Raw genomic sequence first — 14410 nt, 5'->3', positions numbered from 1 at the left:
CCGAATTATTATCCAAACATCTATCCTATTGCTGTGCTTTAGTGCATAACTCCTGAATTTGGCATTCTCCACTGGTGTTAGGGTGTTCTGTAAGGACTGTGTGATGAAAAAAATTATCACTACTATACCAATGTAAAAAATTCTCCTGAAATAATATTTATTCCTATATCCTGTTAAATTGCTACTGAAAATGAAAGATTCCATTTTTGTATTACATAATCCTTCAGTGGTGTTACAATCACTATAGTACTAAATGGGGACTAATTGCCTTGGTCCTAATGCAAATTTCTAAATTTAAATTTAGGTGCAGATGATGGTGTGAATGACCAAAAAGATAGTAGTTAGCCTATACAGCCATCATAGATACCCATGAAGTATCTATGATGTAAGGTGTGGCTTTTTATTTTGTCTTTTTGGTTTTTTGTTTGCATTTTATGTAGTTTTGTTCTTCTATTTTCATTCCCCTGTCATCGGACACTATGGGAGTTGCGGGCATGAAACTCCTTAGATTGCTAATAATGTTAATGGACTGAATAGTCGTCAAAACAATAAACTGTTTTATTTTGTATTGTATTTGGGTATTCATCGCATCCTGTTTTTTGTTTTCAGGAGACACATACAGTACAGTATTTAAAAATATATACCTCTAAATTTGGTTTTAATTCATGTATTGGGGTTATCTATATTAATTTACAATAGCCCTTAATATGGTAAAATACTAAACTTGATGTGAAGGGTTGATTTGTTTTGATTCCACTGTTTAATTCAAGATATTAAATTAGTAATGAACAATAAATACATTCCTCCACCTTTTTGTATATTCGTAATCACTTGTAAGTTTAAAGAAGTTGTGGGTGCTATGGTTCTGTACTGCTAAATATGTCCATTTGTCGGTTTTGTTAATTGGAGATTTTATTAAGTATCTGGATCCATTTCTAGATATATGCTTCCTCATTGTATTAAGGAATAAACCTAAAACCCCAGGGAAAAATCCCTCTCCTTCTTTACAAGGTCAGATAGCAGTTGGTAGGATTTTTTTTTGTTTAAGCAGAACTATGGGCAAAAGAAAGTATAAAAATGGCATATATGTTGCAGTCTGTCAATATCAATTATGCAGCAGTGCTTGTTTTTTTTGAGCATTGCATTGGCTGTTAATCCTGGCCAAGCTGTCTATCAAAAGTGACAGTTACACAGTAAAATGACAATTAGAGCAAGGCCCAGTATGAGCTGCTAAATGGCCATACATTGTGTTTGCTATGAAATGCTTAAGTTTTACAGGTTTTATACATTTATTCATTCTATTTTTTCTGACATTCGCTGTCAAGCCTTCATATGGAAGAGAAGGTAGGATTATATTTAAGTAATACAGGGAAGGGTTAAACTCATTTCATGTTAGGTCTCCATGACAAAGAGACAGTTAAAGCTTAGCCAAGTCTAGTGAGGTTAGAATGCAGCATTTTATATATAAACGTATCTAATATTATGGACTCTATTTATAAAACAGGGAATTTATTATTAATATTATTATTAATAATAATAGATAATAAAAATAATAATAATACCACTGGTCAATAAACATTTTCCTGCCAAACGGATTCAAGTCAATTTAGGTTATGTTTGATGCACAGATTCCAAACATGGTATTGGTTTTGCTAGATTGGCCCTAGTTTTTGAAATAATAACCTCATAGGAAACTAATGAAATATGAAAATTAAGCAAAACTAAACTAGATATGTCTATGTATACAAAAAGTTTTTGAAATAATTAATGTCCATATATTCTATATACAATATATTTACAGAACTAATCACAAAGAACTCAGTTTGTATGATTTCCTTTTATGCTGATGATCAGGACAATCACGCTGAAGGCTCCAGCAGTAGTCTGCCATCATGTGTCTATCCCATCTGCCCTGATACCTTTCTTCCATCACTTTTATATCTTGATGGAGCCTCCCCCCTTGTTCTTTACTGAAATTGCCAAGGTTTTCTGGAAATTTTTGCAAATGGCTATGGAGATAGTGTATCTTTATGCTCATAGTAGGATCCAAAGTTTAAGAGCAAGTTTTGTTCTCGTTCTTCATAATTTTGTACTTTATAGTTACCCAAGAAGGTTTTGACAACCATGACAGCTGTACCAGGCAGAAGCTTCAGTATCAGTCATGTAACTTGTGAAATTTTTATCATTTATCAGTTTCCAAATCAGAGGTCCATCAAAGATTCCTGCTTTTAATTTTTCAGTACTCAATCCAGGGAAGAATCCACAAATGTATTTGAAGCAATCACCGTCCTTGTACAGAGCTCCAACAAATTGCTTCATTAATCCCAACTTTATGTGTAGTGGAGGGAGAATGATTTTTTATTTGTTAACCATTGATTGTTAATGATGTTCGCCGCACCTTTTTTCATGTTTTCCCTTGGAGGCCATGTCACTTTTTTCCAGTGATCCTGCTTTGCTCTACTATCCCACAAACAGATGAAACATGGGTACTTTGTGTATTCACTTTGCTGTCCAAGTAGGAAGTTCATCATTTTTATATCAACATTTATGGACCATTGGTGTTCATGATAGCAAATTAGCATGATTTGATATTTTCATATTCTTCTTTAAGTTTTTTTGAGTGACCGATTGTAATTGATGTATAGCAGTTGCCATTATGCAGTAAAACAGATTTCAAGCTTGTGGAATGCCGCCAGTCTTCTGCTCGGTATTCTGGTACTCCCATATGGGCTAGTAGTCCAGGGATGTTACAACAGTACACAAAGTCTCCATCTTCACTGAAATATGGTAGGAGTGTCACCTCTATTGTCCTATAAACCGTTATTTTACCTTCCAGTCTTAGACAGTTCTTTTGTTTTAGTCTGGATGATAAAAGATCAGATACTTTGTTATGACAGACTTAGGTCACGTAATAAATCATTGAGCTCTTCTTGGGAGAACTGCTGGTTTGATGAAACACTTCCTTCATATTCACTTCCACTGCTAGCTCCTGGATTACACCACAAACCCTGTATATCCTCCATGTCGGATACAGAAATATCAGGGAGTGTACTGAACACTGGTATGGGAACATCAGCACCATGCGGCACAGGTCGTCATGCTGATTCCAAGTCAGTTTCAGTTTTCCATTTTTCCACTGATGTAGACACACAAGTTTTGATACCATATGGGGAGCCCAATACTTATCCTGGTCCCCCAGTTTAATACCAAAATATGCAAGATATGCTTGTTTTACAAAGTCTGTAATGTTTCTTTTCAGTTGTTCATGAGAATATTCAGCACAAATGTAGCAAAATACATTGGGGTCATTTGAACAAGTTTGTCGTGAAGAACTCATTTTTCTGTAAAAAAAGAAAATGTGTGAATAAAAAGAAGGCAAATGAAAGTTTCATGAAAATAATGCTACATTTAATATATAAAATGCAAAACATCGCTGTATGTAAAGATTGATAATAATATGCTGTGTTAACATTTGTTGTTGGAAAAATCATCTATTCCAATTCCTGTATCACAAGAACTAGAGCCAATTCAATGAAACTGATGTCATTTCTGTATTCAACAGACCTGAAATACACTAAATATATTGACAAAATCCTGGCAAGTGAAAATTTTTTTTTTAATGAGCTGTGTATTAAACAGGATTTTTATAGCGCCAACATATTACCCAGCTCTTTATGACATTCTCTCAATTATTCCCCAGTGGTAAATAATTACTGCCATTGAAACACATGGACCTAGATTCTTACCAGGGAATGTTTGAGGGAATGTCCGATTCCCTGTTTTGTTAATAGAGGCCCAAGTATTATACATTTCTAGCAAACTTTTGCATAAAACTATGAATTCTTCCTATTACACAGTATTTATATAGCGCCATCATATTATGCAGCGCTGTACAAAGTCCATAGTTATGTCACTAGTTGTCCCTCCTAGAAGCTCACAATCTAATGTCCCTATCATGGCCATATGTCATTTCCACAATCTAAGGTCAACTTTGGTGGGAAGCCAATTCCCAATTAACCTAACTGCATGTTTTTTGGGATGTGCGAGAAAACCAGAGTACCTGGAGGAAACCCACATAAACACGGGGAGAATCTGCAAACTCCATGCAGATAGTGTCCTGGCCAAGATTCAAGCCTAGGACCTAGCGCTGCAAAGGCCAGAGTGCTAACCACTGAGCCACCGTGCTGCCACTTGTTCTACATATATTGTAAAACATGCTCAAGCAATACTTCTCCTTCCAGTCTCAACTCACTTTGACCCAGTTGCTCACCTGGGAAATGTATTTCACAAATTGAGAACCAAGAATCCCTGGTTTTATAAAAACTTTGTAGAAATAAATAAGGCTGTATAGTAAGTCAGACTGCAGAGAAAATTTGACTTTATCACTTGTGTGTGAATTACATCAATGCAGTTATTAATACTCCTTGTAGGGTTGCGAAAAATGTACTTCATTACTAAACCCACTATTTTTTATTTGGTAAAGTTCAATTCCTGAATGAGAAGACCATTGCTTATGTACCCGAAGAAAGCAGCCTGGACAAACGTAAGAAAGGGAAGAAGAAATTACTTGGACTAAATGTCCCAGCATGCCTTTTTTACAGTTGAATTGGGTTGGGTGGGAGTATGTCTGGTATCTACCTTAAATACACATTAGAACAAGACTCATTCTGTTAACGACATAGACACTAAAATAATAATATTATCTATTCTTTATAAGGTGCCGACATATTAAGTAGTGCTGCACAACAAATACAGACTTGTAGTGTGGAGTTGGTTGGGTATTATGCACAATAGGCAGACGAAACAGGACTGGGCCAGATTTATTAAAGCCCTCAGGACTAAAGAAGATATACTATCATGGGCAAACCTGGGTGATCCATCAAACCTAGAATGTATGTGGTTCAGGATTTAAAGCATTTTACACCTAAGAGCAAATTATTTTTAAAAAATCCATCACTCAGGTTCTTGCATGATACTCTATCTTTACCAGTCTTGGAAAGCTTTATTATAACAGGCCCACAGTGTCTAAGAAGTGATTATTAAGAGAGAAAGGAAGATTTAGTAGCAGCATTTATGATAATCATGTTATTACTACTCTCTTAGTAGAGAAGTACAGTTACATTTTGAAAATGTTCATATAGGAGTTCTAAAAAGAACTTTACTATAAAATGTAAATGTATATTTTAAACTAACAATGCCTTTAATTTTTCTGCTAGAACATGATAGACAACGATTTCGTGGGGACAATTATGCCGCAAGAAATGGTAAGAAGGGGACTGTAGTCATGCACCTCGTCTAGATCAGGACGTTATCTCTGCTGGTGGACCTGGTCCCTGTTTGTTCCTTTGTATGCTTCATTGTTTTAATTTGTAAATCCTAATCATTATGACACCTTCCATTATTGGACATTCACAAACAAACATTCATAAATGCTCTTCACAGGCCATCTTCCTAAAGGCTGACATTTAGAACTCCTAGGAGGACTAATACCTTTCATTTATGGCCTTATCATAAAATAAGATGAAATAGGCATAAGGCTTAAGGAATAAGACACCTTTTGGCTAATAGGCTTAGGAACTATATATTATTGCTTGGTCAGTCCTTGATCCCTATGCTATCTGTTCTGCTCTACCCTACAGTCCATCAAAGAGAAGTACCTGGCAACCAATAAATTCTTCATTCTTAACTCCAAACTAACACGCAAGAACATGGGACTTTTAAGGCAGTAACAAGTCACAATATCCATAAATTCAATTTACAAAAATTAATAAAACATCTTATTATAAAACAATATATCATTTTTTTTCTGTAATTAAAAATATTAACATAAAGTCATAGCCATTCTTTAATAAGTAGGTATCTCTAAATGTATAGGGAACTCTTGATTGAAAGCCTGTTCTCCCATCCCTAGCTGTAACAATTCAGATGAATGGGAGAACTATAGCAGATATATTATTCTCTACGCCTTTTGCTGCAGCACAGCTCCAAATTCCCTTCAGCTGCTGGTTTTGAATTTGTAATTTAAAAAGGGACGTAGCAGTTGATGATTTAATATTCAGGTGGAAGAATATTGATATAAAGTTCTTCATTTTTAATGCAGGAGGCATGAGATTGTAATTAAAAAAATATTTTTTTCTGAATCAGCAAATTTTGCAAAACATGTTGAAAGATTTAATGTACACCATGTATGTCTAATATTGTTGTGAATATCCATTGATGGAAGGTGCCTTAAAAATTCATAATTTTGCTTGCTTGCATGCTCTGTATTTTTTGGTAATACTGGTTTTGGCATCACTCCATCACCAGTTCTAGTTTTTGATCTATTGACTCCTAATCACTATTTACTGTCTTTTTTTCCATAAAAGCGGACATGAATAAAGCCATTTTCAAAGAAGGTAAGGATTTATTTCTGTTCATTCTATATTTTATTCCTGGATTGTTCCCACACTGGTGATGTGACCCTTTCACACTTTGATCCTCTTTGAGTATATTCTTGCATGTCTAGCTTACCAGTGTAAAGCCAACCATCATTTGGGGACATCAACAAAACTATCCAGGTTCCTGCTCATACTTTTTACTTTTTTTCTGGAGAAGGCAGTGATATTTAAAAGTCCTTCAATTTTAAATAAATTAAAGAATAGTATAATAAAAACCTAACAATAAACTTCACATATTTCCCTTTTTTGGTCCTTCAAAAAATCCATTTTTTGGTCATTATATATATGATATAGATATATATGATATAGATATATATATGTATATATCTGTTTGTTAAGTACAAAACAATTACCTTTCTGACCAAGAACTTAGACCTTTCTGTGCACACTTCCTCAAGGAGCTCTTCCAGTTCAAATTTTGGACAATTACTGTCTATGCTATGTGGATGAGCAGAGTACGAGAAATTCAGTAGTTCAAAAAAAGACAACAGGATAAGGCGCGTAAGATTACTTATAATTCCAGTCCATAAAATTTTTGTATGTTTTCAGCCAACAACAAGAAATGACCAGGTAATCTTAACAGGTAACTTTAAGGTATAAAACATAGGGACACATTAATGTATTGCGGAAAAAGTCTGCTTTTATCCTGCCCTGACGGTGTTACCAAATCAAAACAGATATATTATTTATATATGGGCAGAGTTTGTGCATTTATCCTTTCACAGTAATGTTAGATAATTTTTCTTTTAGGCTTTGTCTCCTTTCCTTTATCCAACATGAAAAAACTTTTCAGTAATCCCTTACATTTACAATGCCTAATCATAGAAAAATATTTTTTTTCGTTGCAGCCATTAAAAAAATTGCAGATGCTGCCAAGACCTTTTCTGGTATGCAGATTTTAAAAATTCCTTCATTAAAGGTTTTTGGTAAAGTCCATGTAATGTTCAAAATGTCGTTAACTCAATTAAACAAGAATCTTTTGAAATAGAATTCTAAGTATTCATCTTCTATTCCTTTAGATGAAAAAGACAGAGGAGGGGAAGTTAGCATTGAGGCAGAAAATGGTAAGTTAAGAAATGTGGAAGCATTTGTGGTTGTTTGTGTGTGTTAACAAGTGTTTGTGGGTATTTGTAGAGGAATTCACTACCAATGGTGCTTCTACCTTCTACTTGTTCTTTGCCACATTGCCTGGTTCAAAATTCCCTTATAGATGCTTAAAAACTAAATGACCATTTCAAATCATTGAGAAAAAATTGGCTATTTGCTGCAAGAAATTTCAGAACTGCGAAAAAAAAGAATCTTTCTATGTAATTCAGTAGTCTTCTGATTTTTATTTTTCATGTATATTTAATTTAGGAAATTGCTCATTTGTAAAATAGGCCCTGGTCAGCACCAGTATTCATCAGATGCAGTCCCCTAATCTTACGCCGCAGTTTTTTTCTTTAGTAAGTGCACACTCTTGGGAGACTGGTTGCTGCTCCCAGCACACGGTTGCCCCCAGGACTTAATGCACAAGGGATTGCATCTGGGGATGGGCTGGCAGGGGACCAGGGGCCCACTGATAAAGCAGTACAAGAACTACGAGTACAATCAAAAGCCAGACATAGGAGATCAGTCCACCAAATGAGGTACATTAGGAATAGGCACAAGAAGAGTCGGGGTCACAGGCAGAGGTTGGTCCAGGCTGCGTATAATCAATGGGTCAGGAACCGGCAATGGTCAGCAACAGTAAATCACACCAAGAAACTCTCCAGCACGGATGAGCCCAGCTAGATGCTACAACAGGCAATGCAGTCTGGGAGCAGAGAGGCTATAAAGTCCAAGCAGCAAATGGCAACATGGGATTGCTCATTGCTTATTCTGCTGATCAGCTGCAGCACAGCTCCAAATCCCCTTCAGCTGTGCAGTCTCAGTCCCATGGATGCTGGGGGGGAAAACACAGCTAAAGGGAAACAAGCATGATGCAAACTGCAGAGCATTAATTCCTAGAACTCCTCTTCTGCTGTAAGCACCGTCCCCGGAAGGAAAAAACCAGGAACACTCTACTGCGGTTGGACACTGCCCGGGATTGCCTGCCAGAAAAGCAAACAAGAAAATCTAAAAATTATTTACAACCATTGATATAATGAGCAGAAAGCAATGTGGTTGATCTCATTCCCTCCCTTCAGTATCTATATATATAAAACTGTATGTATGTTCCACCATCACTCGAAAACGCATGGAGACATTTCAAACATTACAAACTTTCTATACATTTGACTGAGACTCATGTGAGTGCACCAGACATCTTTGTACAGCGCTGTGCTATGTCAGAGCTATATTTAGATGTGTGTATGTATGTATGTATGTATGTATGTCATCACTCGGAAACGCATCGAGACATTTAAACCTAACTTGCTAGACGTATGACTCAGACTCATGTGTGTGCACCGCTGATCTTTGTACAGCGCTGTGGTATATGTCAGAGGTATATTTGCATGTATGTATTTATGTATGTGTGTATGTATTGCTCAGTGACAGTGTGCCTTTTGCTTATATTTTTACATACTTTTGTTTGGACTCTTTTACAAATGTCTGGTCTGTAGTAACCCCTTTGAGAAAACATAAAGCAATTGGCCGAGTGCAATCAAAGGCAAAAAAATGAAACAAAACTGTAGACAAGAAAATCACTATAGTTTTATTTGATACCTTTTCCTGTATAAAATGGGATTGCAATAAATAAAAACCCGGGCAACACCGGGTAATCCAGCTAGTGATATATATTTGTGAACCATCTCTAACATTTTTTTGTGCCTTGTTTTAATAATGACTATTTTTTTTTTGCAGCCATAAAAAAACTTGGAGAAGCTATAGAGACCTACCATTGTAAGTGTTTATGAAACATCCAACATACATCAGTGTGGTCATCAGCAGAAATTTTATTGCATGCTTTGTACTCCTCACAAGGGTGTAATTGAACAGGGGGCATTATTTTATAAGCACTCATAATATGCCTAAGGGCACAGCTGACCTATGTCCTAAAAATACATGACCATAACTAGCCATAAAAAGTCAAATCATCACAACATATATGAGATCATTAAGTCCTGTTGATATATTACAGCACAGCATTCCTTTAACTAATTGTAAAGCTTAAAAGCTACCCTGAAATATTGTCTGACCTGAAGCTTCATGCTCTCTCTGATGCAAGTCGTGTGATAATATATTGATCTTAATAATAAATTTAGAAGCAGAAATATTGTATTACTTTCCATGATGACGTACAGCTATTTTTAGATGTCATATAAGGTTTAAAAATCTATTGTGCAAAAAATATCTTTTAAAGTAGTCCTACCCTTCTTTTTCAGTTAAACAAGCCAAAGGGGAACAACCTTCTATTGAGGAACTGAAAAATGGTAAGTAAAGAATTGTAGAATAGTCATATACCCCCTCTGAGATCAGGAGGTTAGTTGCACCAAAGTTTACAATGAGCATATCTTGTCATTGTACAGTAATGTCAAATGTTTGTTTTGGGTTGATCATGTTATTATATTCCAGTATGATATACTATATATTTATAATTGGTCTCCTACATTATGCCTTGTTCTAATAATTACTTTTTTCATTGCAGCCATGGAAAAACTGGACAGTATACATAGTATCTACAAAAGTATGCAGATATTTTTTTCATTTTCTTTATTCCTTTTATCAAACATCCCTTCACACACTAAAAGGGGATAAAACTGTTTAGCCTTGGCAAATCCTTTAGACAGAGATTTTTTTACTATTTACTTCATATTGTTTTACTTGTTAGTGACAGTCTTATGCTGACATTTACCAGGTGACATTCATGAAATCTAAATGTCCTAAGCTGGCTATACAGGGTGAAATCCTCACATCATTAATTCATGTGATACCTTTTACTATCAGCAATTCTTTCCTAAAATATTTAATTATACCTAGCTAGTAATAAAGGAAGATAGCATAATCACCTGCTACTGACCCTAAATAAGTGATCCCCTTTACCCCTTTGCCTTCAACATGAGTAGGGCATACATTTAGGCATTTGATCATGTAATTGGCCACCATAGGACACCAAAGTGCCTTTTCTGTAGGACAGGTTCTATAAGGGGGTAGGTCTTCTATGCAATCATTTATAAATGGCAGTTTTTTTAATATAGTTAATAGGATACCATAATGAACTTAATACTATTAGGAGCACCAATATTGTATTACCTTCCATGCTGCTTCCTTACTAGCAATGTACAGCTATTTTTAGAAATGTCATATAAGGTTTAAAAGTAAATCTATTGTGCAAAAACGGTCTTTTAAAACAACAACAACAGTCTTATCCTTTTTTTTTTCAGATAAACAAGCCAAAGGGGAACAACCTTCTAATGAGGAACTGAAAAATGGTAAGTAAAGAAATGTAGAATAGTCAGGAGGTTATTTGTACTACAGTAGGGATGAGCGAGAAAGCCTCTGGAAATGAATTCTCGTGAAAATTTCCTTCAACTTCTGATGGTTCCAGAAATTTCGAAACCATTTCGCGAAACCATTGGAAGACTGAGGAAATTAAACAGGAGGATTCACAGGATTCCCTGGGACTCCTCCTGTTTGCGATCCCCGAGGCACTGCAATCATTCTTGCAGCCCTGGGAATCCTGTTTAAAGAACTCTCAATTAAGAACTTTTCATTGAGAGTTCTTCTGCAGTTCCACTGCGATCCCCGGGCACAAGAGGTTAATTAATCTCTAGTGCCTCGGGATCGCAGTGGATTCTCAGGACTGCAATCATTCTTGCAGTCCTGGGAATCCTGTTTGCGATCCCCGGCACTAGAGGTTAAATGGGGACAAGTATCCTCATTCAAAAGCTCTAGTGCTCCCTGGCTGAGGAAAGCACTAGAAGTTTTGAATGGGGAGACTTGTAACCCATTTAACCTCTAGTGATCAATAAATGCAGCAAGCCCGCAATCATTTTTTTTTTAAATTTGATCGACAAATTTACACCGGCCATTCTTGCTTACAATTTCGGTAAGCAAGAATGCCCAAATTCGCAGTGGGATCGAGTTTTAAAAACTCGCTCATCCCTACACCAAAGTTTATAAGTTTTAAAGATATTGTAGATTACTTTAATCAAGTTTTAAATAATAAAAAATTAGAACACTTTTGTTTTTCTGTTTTGATTTTTTTCCCAGCAGTTCTAATTTATGGATTGACAATTTGCCTAACACAAGACTACAATGAGCATATCTTCTCATTGTAATGTCAAATGAATATTTGTTTTGGGTTGATCATCTTATTTTATTCTAGTATGATATACTATATATTCATAATTGTCTCCTACACCATGCCTTGTTCTAATAATAATAACTTTTTTTTATTGCAGGCATGGAAAAACTGGACAATATGCACAGTACCCACAAAGGTATGCAGACATATTTTTTTCATTTTCTTTATTTCTTTTATCAAACATCCCTTGCACTCTAAAATGTTCTAAGACTGTTTAGCTTTAGTAAATCCTTAGGACAGAGATTTTGATTTTGGTTTTGTTCATGTGGTTTTATTTATGTGTGACAGTCTTTTGCGGATATTTAACAGATGGCATTTATGAAATCTATGGACTGTCATTTTAAGGTTGATGGCATCCATGATAAACTATAAATAAATGATTCCATGATAAACCTAAGGAACATCGTTATTTTATTACCATCCATTCTGCTTCCTAACTAGTGACGTACAGCTACATTGTTAAGCAGTCCAGAAAAGGTTAAAACATTATGCTACAAGGAAATGCATCTTTTGATGTAACACATTCTTTTATATTTATTTTAGAACAAAAAGCCAAGGAAAGTGGGGAAGCAGTTCCTGTGGTTGTCACTGCAGCTCAGACAGGAAATGGTAAGAACATGAATGCAGACTAGCCATAACCTGTTCTACTTGTGCTCGAAGATCTAGTCTCTAGTTGCTAAATTATACACAGTTATATTTTGTAAAGTTAGTCATAATTTTACTGTCTATTCAGGACACAAAATAATGATTTTTGTATCCGGCGCTCAATGGGATTTTATCTATTATCACATAAGGTGGTAATTTTACCATGGAAAGACTACCTATATTCAGTATGTTCTATCCACCCACTTTCCTATACTTACCATGTGATATGATAAAAAATAAATATTATCTTTTTCTTCTATTCTGGAAGCCAGAACACCACTTCTGCCAAACAAAGTGGTGACCGACCAACCTCTGCCTAAAAACAAGGTGACCAACGCACCACCATCCATGTCAATAATCAAGAACACACCTGTGACTAAGAGTGGAAATGGTACGAATCGTCTGTAGATTAGTTATGTACCTCATCTAGAACAGAAGTGGGGCTGTGTTGGTAGATCTGGTCTCTATTTCTCTCTGGTCTCTCCAAATAGCTAATACAGTAGTTGATCACATTTTGTAAGTGTTGAGAAATAGATCATTCCACAAATATCTTTAAAAGGTTTTCTTATGAATGTTACTTTTTCCTTTCTAGATGACATTAAAGCTTTTTTTACGTTAATAAAGAAAGAACTGAAGAACCAACTGAGATCCTACATAATAATGACAGTGTCTATTTTGGGAACACTGATACTTCTTGGATCTATTGCTATTGTATGGATCATCTACTACCTCGTAAGTACAACATATATTGATTGCATAGGTTACTTTTTATTTTTTAAAATGTTATTGTGTTTATTTATTTCTGTTTCTATTTTATCAGCGTCCAAAGCCTGGCAAACAAATTTATTTGGAAAAGGAAGAAAAAACTCCTTCTCCAGTAGAGTCTACGATAGAGGAAGAAAGTACCAGCAAGTCCAGTGAGTCTGTCTATGAGACCCCCTGAATGTACAAGAATGAAACATTGTACATTGATTTAAGATCTAGGGGGTATTCTAGCTTTTGAAGTCAATAAGGAAACCACTCCACAAGACATTCTAAAGCACACTTAGACATTACTGCTATTAATTACACTCAGTACATCACTGTAGACCCTCTTTCTTCACAACCAAACCAGGCTGCTTCATGCAAATCTTACCACCAGATATGGCAAATTAAAAGAACAAATATTCAAATCTTTGTGACACACTATGGGGATGCATTTTACACTACCAAGCAAACCAATATTTCTTCCAACATAATGAAATGTTAAAATTCAAAACAATGTGTTTTTGTCATTTGTTTTACATAAAGCTCTTCTGTTGAATTATTGACATAAGTGTGTTCTGAAAGCCTTGTTTGCCTTGTGCTAAGTGGACCAGAGGTCAGTAGCATATCAGAAACAGGTCCACAGTACATGTGTGTGCGAAATCAGTGACTATTATTAGTAAAAAAAAAAAAATACTCACCTGCTTCTATTTCACTTTTTCACCAATATACAAGATGAATGAGCAACGTGACACTCTGAGCATAGCTCTATAACAACTAATACATTTAGGCAAGAAGCGGGCATGGCATACTGAACTTGGTTTACAAAAGTGTGGTTAAAAAGATTCTCAGTGCACTCACAGTACATTCTGCATGTTTGTCACTGTGCTTGCACCCTACAACATTACGCAGCTGAAAGATAGTTTTACAGACTGAGGAAGATTTGAATAACAAACATGCATATACATTAATTGATTATTTATATATATTATATATATTGATTATTGTATATATATATATATATATATATATATATATATATATATATAAATAAATTGAGTCTGCCTAAGGGCCATTTCAGGCCTACTGTAAGCTGCATCAGTATGCCATATACTTAACCACTGTCCCAACCTTCTATTTAAGTAAGAGCAGTTGAAATTAAATTTTTGCATGCAGGTGCAGCAGATAGTGAGGTGCATGGCAAAGGTGACATGCCATTTTGTGGTTGTGGTCAGAGGATCTGCAATGCGGATGCAGTTGCATGCAAATTTTGTTGCTCATGGTGCAGTGTGCCTCTCTTGGTCACACAGCAGTG

The 14410-nt window shown here is 35.5% G+C and overlaps 1 protein-coding gene across 3 annotated transcripts; it reads left to right on the top strand.

Annotated features, from left to right (window-relative positions):
* Positions 1-1201: 1201 nt before the first annotated feature.
* Positions 1202-13739, top strand: LOC140343640 (uncharacterized). 3 transcript variants are annotated; one of them, XM_072430417.1, is made up of 15 exons: positions 1202-1344; positions 4484-4543; positions 5217-5264; positions 6366-6395; positions 7286-7324; positions 7457-7501; positions 9264-9302; positions 9785-9832; positions 10048-10086; positions 10784-10831; positions 11804-11842; positions 12250-12315; positions 12620-12742; positions 12944-13083; positions 13172-13739. In XM_072430417.1, the coding sequence occupies exons 1-15, from the start codon at positions 1257-1259 to the stop codon at positions 13292-13294; spliced, it is 975 nt and encodes a 324-aa protein (XP_072286518.1). In that variant the 5' UTR covers positions 1202-1256; the 3' UTR covers positions 13295-13739. The 3 variants fall into 3 exon arrangements, with proteins under 3 accessions (XP_072286518.1, XP_072286519.1, XP_072286520.1); XM_072430418.1 differs by lacking the exon at positions 4484-4543; XM_072430419.1 differs by lacking the exon at positions 12620-12742.
* The last annotated feature ends 671 nt before the right edge of the window (positions 13740-14410 follow it).

Source organism: Pyxicephalus adspersus, chromosome Z, assembly GCF_032062135.1.
Source record: "Pyxicephalus adspersus chromosome Z, UCB_Pads_2.0, whole genome shotgun sequence".
Lineage (NCBI taxonomy): Eukaryota > Metazoa > Chordata > Amphibia > Anura > Pyxicephalidae > Pyxicephalus > Pyxicephalus adspersus.
The sequence above is the reverse complement of the archived record's forward strand: the minus strand, read 5'-3'. Positions and strand labels throughout refer to the sequence as shown.